The sequence below is a fragment of the Carassius gibelio genome, chromosome B16 (assembly GCF_023724105.1).
Source record: "Carassius gibelio isolate Cgi1373 ecotype wild population from Czech Republic chromosome B16, carGib1.2-hapl.c, whole genome shotgun sequence".
NCBI classification, from domain to species: Eukaryota; Metazoa; Chordata; class Actinopteri; order Cypriniformes; family Cyprinidae; genus Carassius; species Carassius gibelio.
The window spans coordinates 15,068,608-15,087,843 of NC_068411.1; the positions used below are offsets into that span (position 1 = coordinate 15,068,608).

At 37.2% G+C, this 19,236-nt stretch overlaps 1 protein-coding gene across 2 annotated transcripts in view; it reads left to right on the forward strand.

Annotated features, from left to right (window-relative positions):
• The window catches only part of prkcg (protein kinase C, gamma), a 33,393-nt gene that overhangs the window by 3,642 nt on the left and 10,515 nt on the right, over positions 1-19,236 (forward strand). For both annotated transcript variants that reach the window (XR_008157274.1, XM_052577474.1), the window contains exons 3-10: positions 4,959-4,990; positions 6,392-6,471; positions 9,067-9,178; positions 9,798-9,926; positions 11,459-11,615; positions 11,740-11,941; positions 14,112-14,294; positions 17,285-17,458. Coding sequence is in view for 1 of the 2 variants with exons in the window: in XM_052577474.1 (XP_052433434.1) it covers positions 4,959-4,990; positions 6,392-6,471; positions 9,067-9,178; positions 9,798-9,926; positions 11,459-11,615; positions 11,740-11,941; positions 14,112-14,294; positions 17,285-17,458 (1,069 nt within the window). In the remaining variant the exon portion in view is untranslated. The remainder of the gene's footprint in view (positions 1-4,958; positions 4,991-6,391; positions 6,472-9,066; positions 9,179-9,797; positions 9,927-11,458; positions 11,616-11,739; positions 11,942-14,111; positions 14,295-17,284; positions 17,459-19,236) is intronic.

A 19,236-nucleotide genomic window follows, 5' to 3' on the forward strand; every position in this document is an offset into this window, starting at 1 on the left:
GTTCATTGCTGTCTGTCTATTGGAGTACAGCATTTCCAAGTATATTTGTATATTTTTTAAGCTTTATAATTTTCACAAACTCAAAGTACTCCTAATTTCTCAAGAAACAATTCCTATTATTATTATCACTGTTGAAAACTAGTGCTGACAAATGACTAATCTTGATTAATCACATCTAAAATAAAGATTTTTTGCTTGCATTATATATGTGTGTGTACTGTGTATATTTATATAAATACACACACATGCATGTGTATATTTAAGAAAAATATGTTTTGTTTATATATTAAATGTATTTATTCATAATGTAAAAAGACATAAATATTTTCAAAATATATACTGTGTGTGTATTTATATATACATAATAAATATACACAGTATACACACATAAGCAAAAACTTTTATTTTGGATGCAATTAACCGCAAATTAATCATTTGACTGCATTATTAATATAACAGTTGTGACACTTGATATCTTTGTGGCAATCATGGTAGACTTCTAGAATTCTTAAATGCATACAGAGTTCAAAAGAAAAACATTCATTTAAAATATAATTTGTATATATTTTTAATAAAGTATACCTCATGTGCCCTTATTTGGTCATTCCTGTTCCTGTCCTCATTGTCTCTTAATTAGTCATTCTGTTCACCTGTGTTCCTCCCAATTCCCTCGTTAAGTCATGTATTTAGTTCTAGTGTGTGTGTGTGTGTGGTCCTCCTTTGTTGGTTTGTTGTGTACATGTGACTTCGTTCCCTACCAAGTGTGGATTTACCCTGTGTGTTGATTTAATAAATGACAGTTTTGTTTATCCACGGCTCCTTCCTTCCTTCAGGCAATGTATCGTGTCAATAGGGTGAATTCAGGTCAATTGAACCATTTTTTGACATTGAGATGACTGTGAGTACAGACAAATTCTCCCAAACTAAACCCACAATAGAAAAATCCCTACTGAATCCTATTTATTTGAGTCTTCTTTTCTATCTATCTGTCTCTTTGCCCTTGTCCTGTCTCAACCTATATTTCTGAGGATATGTTGATTGGTCTGAAGGATACTCTTAAAGAGTGGTGTATATACACTCAGATACATTTCAAGTTCAAGTTCAAGTTCATTTATTTATATAGCACATTTAAACAGCCACACAAGACAGACCAAAGTGCTTTACAGAACAAGCATATAAGAATAAAAGCAGAAAAACACACATAGAGAACAACTAAGCTAAGATTAATTATAAAATCAAGAAGCAAATGTAGAAAAAAAAATAAATAATAATAATAATAATAATAATAATAATAAGAACAGTCTAAGATAAGTAATCAATATGCTAACGAGAATAGATATGTTTTGACCAGAGACTTAAAAACAGGGAGGTTGGGAGCAGTTCTGATCTCTAGAGGCATGGTGTTCCACAGACAAGGCCCTGCCACCGCAAAAGCACGCTCCCCTCTACGCTTAAGTCTGACACGAGGGACTACTAGCAGCGCCTGGTCGTGGGATCTGAGACTTCTGGACGGAATGTACGGATGAATAAGTTCAGAGAGATAAACTGGTGCTAGGTTGTGTAAAGATTTGAAGACAAAGAGAAGAATTTTGAAATCTATTCTCTGCCGGACTGGTAACCAATGTAAAGATCTGAGGATGGGAGAGATATGGTCATATTTGCGACAATTATGGATGAGTCTGGCTGCCGCATTTTGGACTAACTGAAGACGGGAGATTTGAGAATCTGATATACCGCAATATAGTGAGTTGCAATAATCCAGTCGACACGTGATGAAAGCATGAACCGCCATTTCCAGAGTTATTGGAGTGAGAAAGCCTTTGATTTTAGATAGTAAGCGAAGTTGGTAGAAACCAGAACTGACTACAAATGAGATGTGTTTATCAAACTTTAAAGACTGGTCAACAAGAACACCTAAGTTCCGCACTTCTGTAGATTTAAAGGGAGATAGACCTCCCAAGTGTGGGCATGTGAACTGGGACCTTTCACTCGGGCTGAAAACAATGACCTCGGTCTTATCATCATTAAGGGATAGGAAATTTTGAGCTAGCCATGCCTTCACCTCCTCTAAGCATAGATGAAGAGAGTTTAGTGCTGCAGGATTATTGCGCTTGATTGGAATGTAAATTTGGGTGTCGTCTGCATAAAAGTGAAAAGATACACAGTGTTTCCTAAAAATTGTGCCCAACGGTAGCATGTAAAGAGAAAATAGAGAGGGAGCCAAAATAGAGCCCTGTGGAAGACCACATCTCAGGGGTGCCATGGAGCTGGAAAAGTTTCCCATTTTTACTAAAAACTTTCTGTCAGTAAGGTAAGACTGGAACCATGACAGGACAGAGCCTTTTATGCCCACCCACGTCTCCAGTCTAGCTAACAGAGTAGGGTGGTCAACGGTGTCAAAAGCCGCCGACAGATCTAGGAGAACTAGAACCACAGTGTCTCCACAGTCAGTGGAGAGATAAATGTCATTTAGCACTCGCAGGAGAGCGGACTCAGTGCTGTGGGCAGTCCTAAACCCAGATTGAAAGACCTCATATATACAGTTATTTGACAAAAAGTGTTGGAACTGATCCAACACGATTTTCTCTAATAACTTGGAAATGAAAGGTAGGACAGAGATGGGCCGGTAATTTTTTAAAACAGAAGGATCCAGTGAAGGCTTCTTGAGCAAAGGAGTGACCGTAGCCACTTTAAGATTGGCCGGAACAGATCCAGTGCTTAGACACTTGTTAATAAGGGATACCATACCTGGACCCACCGTGTTTGTGATTAATTTTAAAAATCTCGGGTGAATGATATCATTTGGGCAGAATGAAGGTTTGAGCTTAGCGCTCACATCCTTCAGTGTCTGGAGGTTAATGGGAACAAAAGCCTCCCAAACACAGGAGGTACGTGGCCTAATAGGGGGGAGAGTTAATTTAGGGCAGATACTGGTCCTTAATGTAGTGATTTTGCTAATAAAAAATCTCTGGAAGTCTTCACATAGAGCATCTGAGGCAACAGACAATTTAGCAGATGGGTTTAAAACAGAATGAATGACAGAAAACAAGACCTTAGGGTTAGAGTGATTGGATTCAATTAAGTTTGAGAAGTATGCAGCTTTAGCTAATTTAGCAGTGTTCTGGTAAGCTGTAAGAGAGTCTTTGAACATGCGGAAGGAGACACTTAGCCTGTCCCGTTTCCATTTGCGTTCGGCCTTTCTACATGTTTGTCTTTGGAGACGAGTGTCAGAATTTTGCCACATATCTGATTTTGGTTTGGGTTTGTGAGGCTTAAGAGGAGCAGTCACGTTTGCTACTTTAAGCCAGGCAGAATTTAAAAGGCTAAGATGCTGATCTGCATCCAGGTCAGATAAAGGTTGGTCCAAGTGCCAGTGAGAGCATAACTCAGTAAAGCACAAGTCGAAGTTTGTGTTGAACTGAGGAGAATAGAACCGTGACATAACAGGATCAGTAGTGGGTTGAGAAAGCTCCAGAAGAGACAGTGAGAATAAAATAGGCTTGTGATCAGAGAGAGGAAAATCAGAGATAACAATATCAGTGACATTAATCCCATAAGATAACACAAGGTCCAGTGTGTGGCCCTGAGTGTGGGTAGAGTTTTTGACCCACTGCAGTAGGTTAAAAGCATCTATTAAGTCAAGAAACTCCTGCGACAGGGAGTTTGAAAGACAGCAGACATGAATATTGAAGTCGCCCAACAAAAGGAAGCGATCATAATTTGTGGCAATGTTGCCAATGAACTCAGTGAATTGGAGTATAAAATCCTTAGTGAAGAGTGGAGGGCGGTATATCACCCCAATACAGATGGGACCATTCCAATCTAGGTGGAGAAGCTGAGTTTCAAAGGTGGGGAAGGCCGTTGCAGGGACCAGCCGGCAGCGTGAGGAGAGAGAGTTATTTAAAATAGTTAAAATCCCACCCCCGCGTCCATTAGGACGAGGAGAGTTAAAAAATGTACAGTTTGCTGGAACCAGTTCTGATAAGGGAGTTAAATCACCGACCTTTATCCATGATTCTGTGATGAACATAAAATCCAAGTTGTGTGATGAGTAGAAGTCGTTTAATAAAAAGGTCTTATTCACCACGGAGCGGGCGTTTATTAGCGCCAACTTAGGTGGAGGAATAGACACGTGAGATGACGGCGCTTTTCTCAATGAGCGCAGATTTTCGTGATTTACTCCGTTCCGCTGGGCACGTCGGCCAACACTGCGGAGATCAACCTGAGTGGCAAGACTCAGATGTAGAGGGAAAACAGGACGAAGACATCGGTAAACCGCGTCCCGCGGGTGCCATGCTACAGATCTGCGTCCAAACGAAATGTCAGCTTGTAAATAAGCTTTCAGTTTCGTCATGTAACCTCCGCGGCAACCTCGTTTCCTCCTTCGCTTTCTCCGCACGGTGTTTAGCGGCCACCGGCAGATATCGTGCAGGAAGATAGTTTGGGGAGGCTCGTATGGTTTGTGAAGTGGGCATTCCACGTCCACGGTGTGAAAGTTCGCGTAGTGAAAGTTCGCGTATGAATCCCCAACGGAGATGCGGATGTCAAGGAGAGCTTGACGGGCGTACACCAGCCGCGTACAGCAGGTAAACGACACCTCAGACAGAAAGAGAAGAAAACACGAGAGCTGCAGACGGCAAGCCAAACACACAGGCGCCATCTCAGAGCAGATCATGCCCAAAGTGCTGGGTGTCAAAGTATCTTATTTTAGCACTTGAGGGATGTTGTGTTTTGCATAGCAGAGGTTTCAGCAGCAGAGCAACCTGTTATTATGATGAACTGAAGAGCACTTAAATTGCCCGTCGGATGAGGATTTCTTGAAATCACCTTATCTGTCATGGCCTTAGCAGCTCATACACAACAACGCATCTCTCTATGATCTTCTCTTTTCACAAATCTATTTAATTATACACAATATAATTAGACACATGATGAGAGTTGTTGTTTATATTTTACAGGGGAATTGGCAAGCAAGGATTCCAGTGTCAAGGTAATAATTTTGAATGTATAACACTTTACCATTGTTACATTCATTCCACAGATTCATTTATCGTCAAAGATTTTTTTCAGATCTTCCTGCCCATCCATAGCAGTGTTTTAATTTTTCATAAGCCATTAATTTTATTGGCTATTAAATAAATACTGTTAATTATTATCATGCATGAAAATCCAAGGATGTAATTGAATATTCAATATTTAAATGGGGCCAAATTTGAAGTGTAAGTCTCTTTCATTGAAAAACCCATCAATTTGATGTGAATATTGGGGGAATGCATGTCCCCCTCATTGTCTATAGTGGTTATGGCCCTGTGAAGAGACGAAAGTGTTTTGCTGAAGCAATTCATCTTTGACGATAGGTAAGCTGAGGCAGCAATATCTGAGCAAAGCCATTTTTTGACCCGAGTTCAAGCCCCAGCTTGTGGTCCTTTCTGATCCCATTCCCCTCTCTCTCCTTTTCACTTCACTTTTTGTCCGCTCTCTGTTCTGTCCTGTAGTCAAAAATGCCAAAAAAGGGTTATAACTTTAAGTCAGCAAGAACAATTCACCCTTTCTGAGTGCATGTTATAGATCTTATTGTATTGATTTAATCCCTATTATTACTTTTGTCATGCATTATGGCATTTATGGCAAGATTTACTAACAGCTTGCACTACTGCAAATCCTTATGTTCTGCAAACTACTATCAGCAAGCAGTGAAACATAAGAGATGAAAAGGTGTGCTACAGTTATTTTGGCAGCTGAACTGATTGCATATGCATTTGTAGGAGTTTCTCTTTCAGAAGCTAATTTTATGGGAGGAGAGTGTTTAAGTGAATCATGCGAGGTGATTTACTAAGGTTTCAGACTTCCTACGTGGTTTGGAAAAGTATGGAATTTGATCTGGGTAATTTCCAGGTTTCATTTTCTTCAGAGTAAGATGGCAGCGATGCATAAAGGAAACAGTTATATATATGTACACTGTATATACAGTATAAAACAAGAAATTGTAATGCGTAAGAATACAAGAAAAATTCCAGTATGCATTCTAGAGTGCACAAAAAGATTATTTTTTAGAAAGTTTTTAGGGACCCTGTATGTTGTCACTTTGAGAAAATATATTAATAAACCCCTGAAAAAATTTACAGGTGAATATATATATATATGTGTGCCAAATATAAAGATTAAAATAATTATCCTATTTTATGGTAAGCATGGTCTGAAAACCTACTGAGATGTTTGGAAAAGTATGGCATTTTGAGATGGGAAATGTGTAGGAATCGTGAGGTTTACGGTAGTCAGTTTACTGGTATTTGGGCTGTTATTTAACTTCCAAAAGAAGCATGTCTTTATAAACCTTGATGACTTGCATTTGACACAACAGAATTGCTTATATGCTATATGTTTCTTTTAGTCTGCAGTTTTGTGGTGCACAAACGCTGCCATGAGTTTGTCACTTTTACTTGTCCCGGAGCCATCACTGCTCCCAAAGAGGTATGTATGTACTGTGACAGTTGTTCTCTGTTAATGTATACAGTAATCAGTAAAAAGTAATCTTTTTGACATTTAGCATTATATATATATTTTTTACATCATTTTTCTTTTCCTTTCATTATTTTGCTTGATCATCATATAACTCTTCTTTTCATGCTTGATGTTCTGCTATGATCACCGCAGTTCATCTTTTATTCTACTGTATCATCCGTACACCATCTGTCTCTCGCCTCTTCATTCTCACATTTTTGCCTTGCAAGCCATTTCTTTTTTGGCTGAGTAAGCCAATATGGAAGTAGGTCTCACCGTCACACTCATCTTTTCCTTTTCTTGATGAGCCTTTTATTGCTCTCTCTTGCATTCCTTCTTTAAATGAGGAGGCTTTAAAGGAAAGAGAATATCAATTTTCTCTCTCTCTCTTGCACTCTCTTATTCATGCTACACTACGATAAAACGTGCAGGGAATGTGATATGATGGTGTTACACTGCTACTCACACTCATGTAGTGCTGAGTGAGTGTAAGAATACGTGTGAAAGAGGAAAGCAAGGAAGAGGCTTTATCGTAACACACTTCCATTGTTCCAAATCCTAGTAAGCACTAAGCAGCCTACTGTATGTAGGCAGCTCTTTTCATCAAAGGCATCATGGGCCGCTTCCAAAAGCTGTTTCAAAAGGCAGACGAATTAATTTTGCTGCCTGCAAATATACTTACTTTTGACATCACATCCCCACATATTTTGTGGGGAATGCACTGTGACAGTGATTACAATGAAGTGAGATAAATGTTGATTATAAACCTACTGTATATTTCATTCAGTACAAGTGATGAAACATAGTTTGCATAGTAATAGTTTATTTTATCCAGTATCTGTGTCTGAGCTACATAACATAATCTCCTGCCTAAATTCGGTAATGCTTGCCTGCTTTTATTTATTTATTTATTTATTTATTTATTTATTTATTTATTTATTCATGAAAATTCATTTGAAATTAGGTAAAATGTAGACTTGTAAATAGAATTGTTAATATTATATTATATTATATTATATTATATCATATTATATTATATTATATTATATTATATTATATTATATTATATTATATTATATTATATTATATTAAAATGTATTTAATTAAACTTCTCAGTTTTTTGTGCATATACAGCTTGTTGGCATTTACAGCAAAATCCTGACAGTCTTTATTTATTTATTTTTTTATTTTTTTATTTTTTTATTTATGCAAATTCATTTGAAATGAGGTAAAAGGTAGACTTGTAAATAGAATTGTAAAAGTTTTATATTATATTATATTATATTATATTATATTATATTATATTATATTATATTATATTATATTATATTATATTATATTATATTATATTATAATGTATTTAATTTAACTTCTCAGTTTTTTTGTGCATATACAGCTTGTTGGCATTTACAGCGAAATTTTTCCTGTCAGTCTTGCAAGGATTATTAAATAACTCTAAATCATAATATAATAATTGTCCAAATTCCAAATTCCTGTTCAAATTCCTATTATTAGCATAACTTTTTAATGAATTCATCTGTGAGAGTCTCTTGCCATATGCTTTGTCCATTCCCAGAATAAAAACCTAATCCAAGATGCTGGATGGTATACTTCATTCAATATTATTCATAACTTTTTTATTTAAATACAAGGTTTACAGTATGTATTTTATGGCTATTCGAATATCTGATGCACTGTTAGCTTAGCAACATGCTAACGTTAAACTCTTCACTTGAAATGAACACAAATTCAGTGTGTAAAGCAGTATTTGGTGGCACATGGCATGTAGAGCATTCCAGGTCAGCCACTTGTTAAGATGCTGTCTTAAAAGCCAGCTGCCTGTGTAGGCAGTGAGGCAACATACTAGTTTCTAAACAGAGCTGATGTCTTTATTTCACCCTTAAAGACTGAGATTTTTTCATAACAGCTAAATAAAATGGTTGTAAAATGAGTTAAAGAGGAGTGCTTGTGTGCGGCTGTGCATCTGCGACTAGGCCGTGAGGAAGGGTAGACAATGATGCAGATGAGGCAGACAGAGAGGAAGAGAAGCGAAGAGGAAGATTGTCAGAGGATGAAGAATAGGAGCAGGCAGCATGCAGAGAGTGAGAAAGAGGGGGAGAGAGAGAAACAGGGTGGGGTGGAGAGGGTTTAAGCATTTAGGAGGATTCAGTTTTCACAGCTGAGCTGAAGTCATGTATTCATCCACCATTCATCCTCAGAATAGTCCTAGCTAATTGGCTCCCAGTGAAAAAGTCACTTCAAAATGAAGCCTTTCCTCTGGACCTTTAAAGCGAGAGAGAGAGAGAGAGAACCAGAGGGAATGTAGACTATCTGTTTGTTTGTGCATATGCTTTCTGTGTCTGTGCATAAAGATTGTCCTATTTATAGAGCAAAGAACATTATGAGAGGGTTTCTTATCAGACACATAGTTTAAATCTCTTTTTCGTTCTCTCATGGCCTACTCGTTTCCTAGAACTGGGTGTACATGGCGTCTCTCTGTGTTAAATATGAAATCACATCACAGTACTAAATGAGTACAGTGTTTTTGTCTGTCCCTCTCTCTAGGATCTCAAGAGCAAGCACAACTTTAAAGTGCATACATACTCCAGTCCAACCTTCTGTGATCACTGTGGGTCTCTGCTGTATGGCCTCATACATCAGGGCATGAAATGTGCCTGTGAGTCTATTTATATTGAGATCCCAATGAAGTGCATCCATTCTAGACTGTAGACTGACATGTCAAGTCTCGTGCTTGAATACATAATGGTGAAGAACAACATTCGTTTAGATTAAATTGAGTTTTTATAACATTTGAACCCCATTTTAGTTTCTATTGTATCCGTTTTTAGATCTAAATTGGTGTAGCATAATCATCGAGATTGCTGTCATTACATTAACATAATTTTATGTAATTATATAACTGTAGAGTAATGCTTTTCAGGCTTTAAATAGATATCTCATATTGTATATTAGATTGAATTAATTCCCTTTAACTCTGATTTAATCCATGTAATAACAACCATGTCATCTAATATAATTTGCATGCCACTTTCAGAAAATAATAAAGCAGGCAGTGGCAGCTCACAGCACTTGCTGTTTCTGTATGTTGTCTTGGAATGATTTGTATGTATTAGATTGAAAAAGGTTTACAGTATAAGGCAGACTGCTCTTTAAAATTGTTGTTTTTGGACTGAAAGGAGACTATATACATTATATGTAATTTTCTTTTCCCTCACACTCTTTCTTTCTCTTTTATTTTTGTGGCATGTGTGTGTTTGTGTGTCTGTGTGAGAGAGGTTGTGAAATGAATGTACACAAGCGCTGTCAGAGCAGCGTCCCCAGCCTGTGCGGACAGGACCACACTGAGAAAAGAGGACGGATTCGCCTGACCGTGCGTGGAGAGAAAGAGGACATATATATCACAGGTGAACATAACTGTGCATTTTACAAACTGATGAACACTATTAGTCTTCTCGGTAACACTTGAGTACAGGGACCAATTCTCACTGTTAACTAGTTGCTTATTAGCATGCCTATTATTATTAGGGTTGCACTTTATTTTACAGTACGTGTACTAACATGAACTTATAGTGTATATATCTAAGAAAGTTCTGGTAATACAAGGTAACTACATGGGGTTAGGTTTAGGAGTAGGTTCAGGGTTAGTACCTAGTTATTACATAGTTATTGTAATTACTATAATAAGTACATAGTATGTACATGAGACACAGGACTGTAAAATAAAGTGCTACAATTATTAGCATATTAGCTGTTTATTAGTAGATATAAAGCACATTTTCTACATGACCAAATTCTACAGCCCTAATCCTACCCAAAATCTAAATTTAACAACTACCGTAGGCTACTAATTTAGGAGTTTATTGAGGCAAAAGTCGGAGTTAATGGTTTGTTAATGGTGAGAATTGGACCTTAAAATAAAGTGTGACTATCTTCACAAATAACACATTTATTAATGCAGTTAATTTCAGTATCCCTTGATGTTTTTGTGGAAACATATGTTTTACTTGTTATTAAATGTTACATGTTTTATATATTAGTCTATTATATTAGTTTTATTATATTAGAAATTGACTAATATATATATATATATATTTTAGCTTTCTTAATTATATTGAGTTATATTAATAAATTGCATATATATATATATATATATATATATATATATATATATATATATATATATATATATATATATATATATATATATATATATATATATATATATATTGTTTCTTTAACATTTATTGCTAGAAAATTACAATTTAAAATAAATCTGTAGGATTATGGCTGAATGTATTCCCCAGGTTTTAGTAAAAGTATTGCAAAAAATGTCAAACCCTTTATGAAAAGAAAACATCTGCCCTTGTTTTATTTCCTGTTTGCAGAAAGTGCTAAGTAATGTTTATTAAGATTCCCCTATTTATACCCCAGTGAAGAATTACACCTTAGCTCACAGAGAATTAGCTATTTTAAGGAAGTCCACTGGAGATGCATTATGAGACACATAGCAGAGCTCAACTTTCCTCCAGCAGAGGGAAATGTGTGCATATAGCATCATCAGTACATGAGGAAAAAGCTAATTATACACTCACACAATATGCTGTATTACAATGCATTAGCTGCACTGTCAACTTAACTGAGCCCGTGGCTCTTAGATCAGTGCCACCATAGAGAGGCTAATGAGTAGTGAGAAGACTACTAATGCTCTACGGAGAATGTGAGCTTTTAAAATGAATGCATGCATGCTCTTTTAAAGGCAACAAGCAGCATGTCATTCTGACAGGTCAATTTAACAATAAAGCTGAAGGCACATTCACTGGATGAAGCATAGCAGCACAACCACTTTTTTCTATTGCATGGCATAATTCATGCAATATTCAGTACTGGTATGTATGGACACACATAATCAGTTCTCAATCTGTAATGTATGTTCCAGTCCATGAAGCACTTAACCTGATACCCATGGATCCTAACGGCCTGTCGGACCCTTATGTGAAGCTCAAACTCATTCCTGATCCAAAAAGCCAGAGCAAACAGAAAACCAAAACCATCCGTTCTACACTCAACCCTATCTGGAACGAGAGCTTCACCTTGTGAGTCTTATTTTTGTTTCTTTGTTTGTTTGTGCGTATGATGGCGAAGTTGTTGCCAGGGAGTTGCTGTGGTTTTCTGAGTGGATTCTGGGTTATCTCTCTCTGTCCTCCTGTCTGTGTGTAGTTCAGTGCGTGGGAGGCAGTGGGACAGGCGTTTGTCTGTAGAGGTCTGGGACTGGGATCGGACCTCACGGAATGACTTCATGGGTGCTCTGTCGTTCGGCGTTAGTGAGATATTCAGACGTTCAGTCAGCGGCTGGTTCAAGCTACTCAACCAGGATGAGGGAGAGTATTATAACATCCCTGTACCTGACCCGGACCTGCAGGTACTCTCTCATATCATCTGCACCTTTTAATGCTTGTTATGTTTTTTTTAATTAATTCCTGTTTTTCCAATTTTACTCACTTTTAAACAAAGTTTATTTCATTTTTGGTAATATTCTTGTTTAGACCTTTGTGTGTGTGTGGGTATGTGTGTGTGTGTTTCTGCATGTTTGTGTGGTTTACAAGGACACAGATTTGCATAATGACATGGGTATGAGAGGTATTACAATGTGAAGGTGATTTTATGTGGACACTTGGTGTCCCCGTAATTGAAATGGCTTATAAATCACACAGAATGAGTTTTTTGAAAATCCTTTACTGTGAGGGGAAGGTTTAGTTTAGGGTTGGTGTAGTGCTGTAGAAAATACAGTTTGTTCAGTCTAACAACTATGTCAATTGAGAGTCCCCATAAACCAAAAAAACCAATGTGTGTGTGGGCGGGGGGTGGGGGGGGGTGTTCTCATGTATCTCCTACATTATGGGAACATATGTCCCCACAACTACAGTACATCAACTATAGTAATTCAAGTATATTTTGACTTTATGGAGACATTTTACTGCTTATAAATCATACAGAATTATCTTTTTTAAACATCAAACAGAAATCAAACACCACACAGAACGTTTTGTATGATGGGTAAGGTTAGGGGTAGGGTTAGGGTTAGGGTAAGGGGATAGAAAATAGTTTGTATGGTATAAAATCTAAAAACCATTATTCCTATGTCCCCATAAAACATGGAAACCCACCGTGTGTGTGACATTTGTGTTCTGACCAGCTATACACCTTAACTTTATGCAAAGGTTTTAAACACTTTGTAATAACATTCTAAATATTAACACTAATACAGTTACTAACATTGAATAACAATGAATAATACAGCATTTATTGAGATTAATATTCATTATTCATTATACTAATGCATTTTTAAGATTAAATTAACAAAGATCATCGTAGTAACAAATAATAATATATAAGTTAATATCAGCCTTGATTAAGAAGTACTGTAAAAATTTTCATTGTTATTTCATGAAAATGAAGTGAAGATTGACCTTTTCCAAATGCATGTAATTGATCTTTCATCGAACAATTCATCAATGCATACGATTCAACTATTTTTTTTTTTTTTTTTTTTTTTTTTTAGATTATTATTGCCATTTTTTGGCCTTATGATGATATTACATTAGTTGACAGGAAGCTAAGTGGGAGAGTGAAAGGGGGATTAGATCGGGAAAGGTCCACGATCCAAGAACTCAGGACTGTCAACGAGGCTATTAGTGCTGACTTGTTTCTGCTTTTTTAAATATTTAACTAAGGAATTAATCTTTTTTTTTTTCGTCTTCTTTTTTGGGGACCTCATAATTTTTTAATCAAACTATCATAACTGGATCTTCTGGTGAAATGACAGACTTCTCTCTGGTGATAAATGCAGGACTTCTCTGATCCTCACAAACTTCACCTCTTTCTTACAATCAACTGCAAGCTCACATTCAGATCTGCCCCATCCAGTCAACAACCAACCGACACTGTAGATCCAAGTTTTTGATCATCCGTATCCTTCAGAGCTACATTGCAAAATCAAAAGAAATTAAATATCTGTAGCTACTTCCGTGAATTTTACCAAATCTAAATTGTCTTCAGCAATTGTCTTAGCGATTTAGCACTACTTTAGGGAGTGTAGCATGTCACTTTTGAGTTGCCTTCCATAAATTGTCGTAAAGACAGAAAAGTTGGCTGAAATCTTCAAGTGACTGTCCATAAAGCATCATCATTGTGCCCTTGAGCAAAGCACTTTACTCCATTTAGCTCCAGGGGAGATTATCCCTGTAATAGATGTACTATAAGTCACTTTAGATAAAAGTGTCAACATGCAATATTCAACCAAGAGAGTGCTGTAGAAGCCTAGGGCCATTTCAGATCCACAAATAAACTAAAATCAAATGCTCTTTTTGACATCATACAGTCACAAACAGCCACATCTACAAATTCTGTAAATGTCATCTTAGTCTGACCACATTCTGTGAGCACCATAATTGTGTCACTTTCAAAGCACATCCACAGGAGGGCAGTGTAGCTCTTTATTGAAACAAACTATTCTTATGCTCTCTCTCTCCCTCTCCCCCTCTCTCCCTCTCTCTCTCTCTCTCCTCCCATCTTTCTCCTCATTTCTAAAGGTACCAGAATGTGCTATCACACCCTCTGTTCCTCCTGATCATCTTACTGTGACGACGCCTGTTCCTACTGTGACCCCTCCTGCTCTGAGTCCGACACCCACTGCACTGCACACGGGCAAAGGCCAAGTCAGGCTACAAGATTTCAACTTCCTCATGGTTCTGGGCAAAGGGAGCTTTGGCAAGGTGCTTGAAACTACATACTTTTTTCCACACACATATACACACATAGTGGGATCCAGAAGGCCACAATGAAAATACAGGATTCAAAATCTTATTTAAACCTGGAAATAGGATTCAGGATTTTATAAAATGAGAAACAATTAAATTATATGTTTTAAAATGAATAGTGTAGGTTGTCAATAAAGCAAATAAACACCTAATTTTTCAAGTCACGTCAAGTCTGACATTTGGACCCTGCTGTATGTGTAATAAATCGTTGTATTTGTCCTCAGAACAGAATCTTTAAAGGAGACTCTCTAGACTCAGACTCAGACAGAACTCCCACAGTCCGCCCACTCTGTTCACTGACCGTCTGATACATATTGAACACCAAAATGGCAAGCACTGACTATGATCAACAAGTTTGAGTCTGTTTGGCTGGCTTAACATAACTTCCAAGAGTACAGATACCATTTTTTATAATTAGTCTGTCAGTAAACAATTTATGTTTATAAGGTAATGAGTTGATACAGTGATTGCTTTGAAGGACAAAATAATGAGTCTGGCGGCTTAGAGACATATAATCTATAACAAATATATAGATTAGACCCTTTCAAGTTTAAACTAGATTAGTTACAGTGCAGTGCACTGGAGTGAATTTATTAATCATCAAGGGTTGCTCATGTGCTTTGAATTATTTTGCACTAATTAGTTTAACACATACAAACTACTGGAAATGTCAACAATAATATTTAGTGACATTGACAGGCTCTTGTGTCAGGGGGTTAAAAGGATAATTCTGGCATAATTTACTCACCCTCATGTCATTTCAAATCTGTGTGACTTTCTTTGCAGAACATTAATAAATAAAATGTACTAAATAAAATAAAATATATTTTGAAGAATGTTGGTATCCAGAATGTTATGGTTACCATTGACTTCCATTAAATGCAAAATAATTCTCAAATTATCTTCTCTCATGATCCACAGAAGAAATTAAGTCATATAGGTTTAATATGACATGAGGGTGAGTAAATGATTCCAGAGTGTTCATTTTTCTGTAAATTGTCCCTTTATGACACACTCAAATTTAATGGGTACAAAGACAGTTTTATCAATCATAATTCTGGAGAGAAATAGCACGAACATTGGACAAGGGTGAAACATGTGCATGTGTTGAATTAAATTGAGTATACTTTGAAAATCGGTTGCGGCATCTGAAATCGGATCCTGTGTAGTAGGTACTGGAGTTGGGGCACTTAAACTTTGAACTGAGACTTGCTTTGAAACTGGACTTTGACTGCAGTTATGAATGAACTTAGGCTTGGGTGGACACAGACTCAGGACACTTACAGAGTAAAGATGACATGTAACAGAAAAGAAAAGAAAAGTAACAACGTAAAATTAAGATAAAGTGACCTTAATACTGAATACATTCAGACTCAATTGGTTAAGCACTAGGACTCAGACCAAACACTAATAGGCACTGAATTAAAAAAAAAAAAAAAAAAAAAATTGCATTTGGACATGCTACTCAACTCACATACTGTTTTTTTATTCATAATTTTTGTCCACAAGGTGGCAACACTGGACCAGATTGTTTTTTCACAACGAAACGGCAGAGAGGAACACAAACAATAAAATACTGGAGAACTTAACAACAATAGATGGCCTTGTTGACGAGCACTTGTATGAGGGGGGTTAAGAGATAAGTATATTTGTGTCAAAGTATACTTCGGCCTTCAGCCTAAGTAGGTGGGTTTGGGACAAAACAGGCTGCAAGGCAGACCAGATTTTTATGCCGAAAGTCAGGCTACTGGAGACCGCACTCACCCATAAACAAACACGTCTACTTCCATGTTCCCTGTAGATGCAATAAGGAGTGTGAAGGGTACAGTGACCTTGGAACTGAATCAGGTCCTTGTCTCATTCGTTCCTGGGCTGCTGCTGCTAATTCGGGCAGAAGGAGAAACGCTAAAGCTTTGGTCCCAGCTGCAAGAAGAGAGGGCTGATTTCCCTATCTAAAATGTGCAGCTGTGGCTCTTCCTTGCATCCTCTAGTAGGAGGCAGAAGCTCTGACTCAAGGCCTAGTAAGATGCAGACCTTATTCACCGTAAAATACCTGGAGCTATGTAGTCACACGGTCATTTGGGTGTTCAGCCTGTCTGTTATGTGATAAATAAAGCAGAATTTGTGATACGTGTAAGAAACTCCTGGTGATTGCAAATCCAAGAGCGGCCATGGGATTGTTGGAATGTTTCAGAACGAATGCCTTGTTTTGGTCAAACAAAATGTTCAGTTCTTCTGTCTGTGCTGAGCAGAATCTAAATGCTGCTGTCGTGTGTCAGCACAGAGCACACAAGTGAAGGACTCTGAGCTGTTTGATCCCTGCGGAGGAATGACATTGGTGTGTGTGTGTATGTGTGTGTGCGTATTTTGCATTCTCTTGCTTAAGTGTGTGGAGGAATGTTGGTTTCCTTTGTGGTTTTGTTCATGTACAGTATATAAAATCATTTTAAAGTAGATGTTGTGTGTGCATGAGCATAACTGGTGTGCATATGCATGTGCACAAACTTGTGTGTGTGTGTGTGTGTCCTCACAAGATATTTGGTTATATAAGAGGCCAGGGTTATACTCAGTAGACAGCACATCCTCCAGGGCGAAGAACCGTGCTAAAGAAAGGATAGAAACGAGGGAAGAGATTAAAGAGAAGAGCAGAGGAGAGAGACCTGGGACCCAGAGATAGAAAAATGACACAAAGCAGAAAAAAAAGACAGGACGAGAACAGGATCACACGTGTAAATGAAATTAAAGATTTTTTATTCACTTTTTCTTGTTTGATTTGAGGTAATATTCCCTTATGAATGTTAAACTCGCTTTGAATTATGTTTTCTGCTCTTGCTTTGTGTTTGGACAACCGAGTCGCTGCAGTAGGAATGTGAGCAGAAGATGATGAAATCTTAATTATTAATGTTCAAGAAGTGTTAGCACAAGGCTTCCTTGTCATCCTGCAGGTCCTGCTGGCAGAGGAGAGGGGCAGCGAGCGCTTGTTTGCGGTGAAGGTGTTGAAGAAGGACGTCCTGTTTCAGGATGAGGACACAGAGAGCGCTATGGTGGAGAGAAGAGTGCTGGGCCTCGCCGGACGACCTCACTTCCTGACCTCCCTGTACTGCGCCTTTCAAACCGAGGTCTGTGTGTTCATCGATGTGTATGAGAGTGTGTAAACGGTTAATGATTAAAAGAGACTGGGAGCCTAGGGACAAGGTTTATACATGCTAATGCACATTTGGAAATTATGAAATATATATGGGCTGAAATGTCATTCGGCCCTTAGTGCTGGAACAGATGCACTCTTCACCTTCAGGGCCATTTTTAAATCACTTTTCTGACCTCGCACAGCTGGAACACGAGTACTGACATTTTGTGGGTCCTGCATGTCCACATGTGGTCTCCCAGGGCCGAAACTAGATATTTTTAAAGCTGCAGTCCGTAAGTTTAGCCTCTTTGACAATCACAGATTCTAGCCTATGTCTTGGAATATATGACACAAATAATCATTTTCACCATATATTGTCATCTGAATAAGTGCGTAACAAGTCTGCCACGTTTATTCTTACCAACGGAGGATTAAAGCATTGCAATAAATCGCGCTACCAATGGTGATTTAATCGAAATTAGCTCATATCCCAACAAACCATGCAAATTATGTCATACTTTATACTTTATTCTCAAATTGATGTTAACAACCTCCGCATTACATGACTATTGTACGTGAATATAATCTGTATAAGCGAGTAGATTTAAATTTCTATATAGTCTAATCTCTAATTGTCATACCATTCCAATTTCATATAAACAAATTATTTTAACAGAGAAAGCTAAATATGCTCCCTTCGAACTGGTTGTCTTTAAAATACAAATCTTGTGTAATCCCATGTTATCTATATTTAGAAGCACATTTAAAACTGAAACATAATTTAATTTCATTCACATGTGTTTCATAAACACATAATGCTTGCTGGATAACAATTTGCCATCAAAATGATACATTTAATTATTCCAGCTGCTGTGAGAAAAGGCTATAAGCAATCCACCCTCCTCAAGATCCCCCTATTGCTTCACAATAGCATAGTAGCCGGGGCAACTTCTTTGTTTACAGGCGTGATGTAATAATGCAGCAGCATGCTTGAATTTCCAGTGAAAACCTACCTGTACCACTCAAATTAGAAAAGATTATTATAAGCTAACTGTTGAACACTGGCTGGTTATTTACATGCTCAAATATTGATTTTGGATTATTTTTAGCCAAAAGTTAAGGACGCAGTATTTTTTTGTTTTTGTTGTGTTGGTTGATAGTATACTGACACCTAGTGGCGTGGATGCAGCATCATACTAAAGTTTTCAGGTTCTGATGCCATCGTGCAGTTGATAGTGTCTGTTAACACAGGATTACCAAAACAATCAAAGCATGTCGGGGTTACCATAACTAGAAAATTGTAAAAAAAATGTTTATATCTTTACAAAACTCAGAATTACAATTTATAAACTCTCTGACCACATGACTGCAGCCACGTAATGCTGAACCTATTAAAATGATGGCAGCTTCAGCAGTAAAATGTTGTAACTATTAATGTAATATATAATATAAAATGTAATATTTCTGTTCTGTTTTGCCTATTATTAATGTTCATAATGCAAGATTAATCTGAAAATAAACAAAAGACATATAATATAGTTTAATGTAGCCACCAGCACAGATTTAGATAAGTAGTGTCTAATCTCCTGTTAAATAAACTAAACAAAGTGTACTAATAAAGCATTTGCATAACAACTGTATGTCCAATTATATAAAAATGTTGGTATTAATTGTGTAGAAACACATAAATCAGATTGAGAATGGCCTCAAGTAGAATGTCTGGATTTTCTAGTGATTAAGAAATTTACAAAATGCGGTAAATGTACCTAA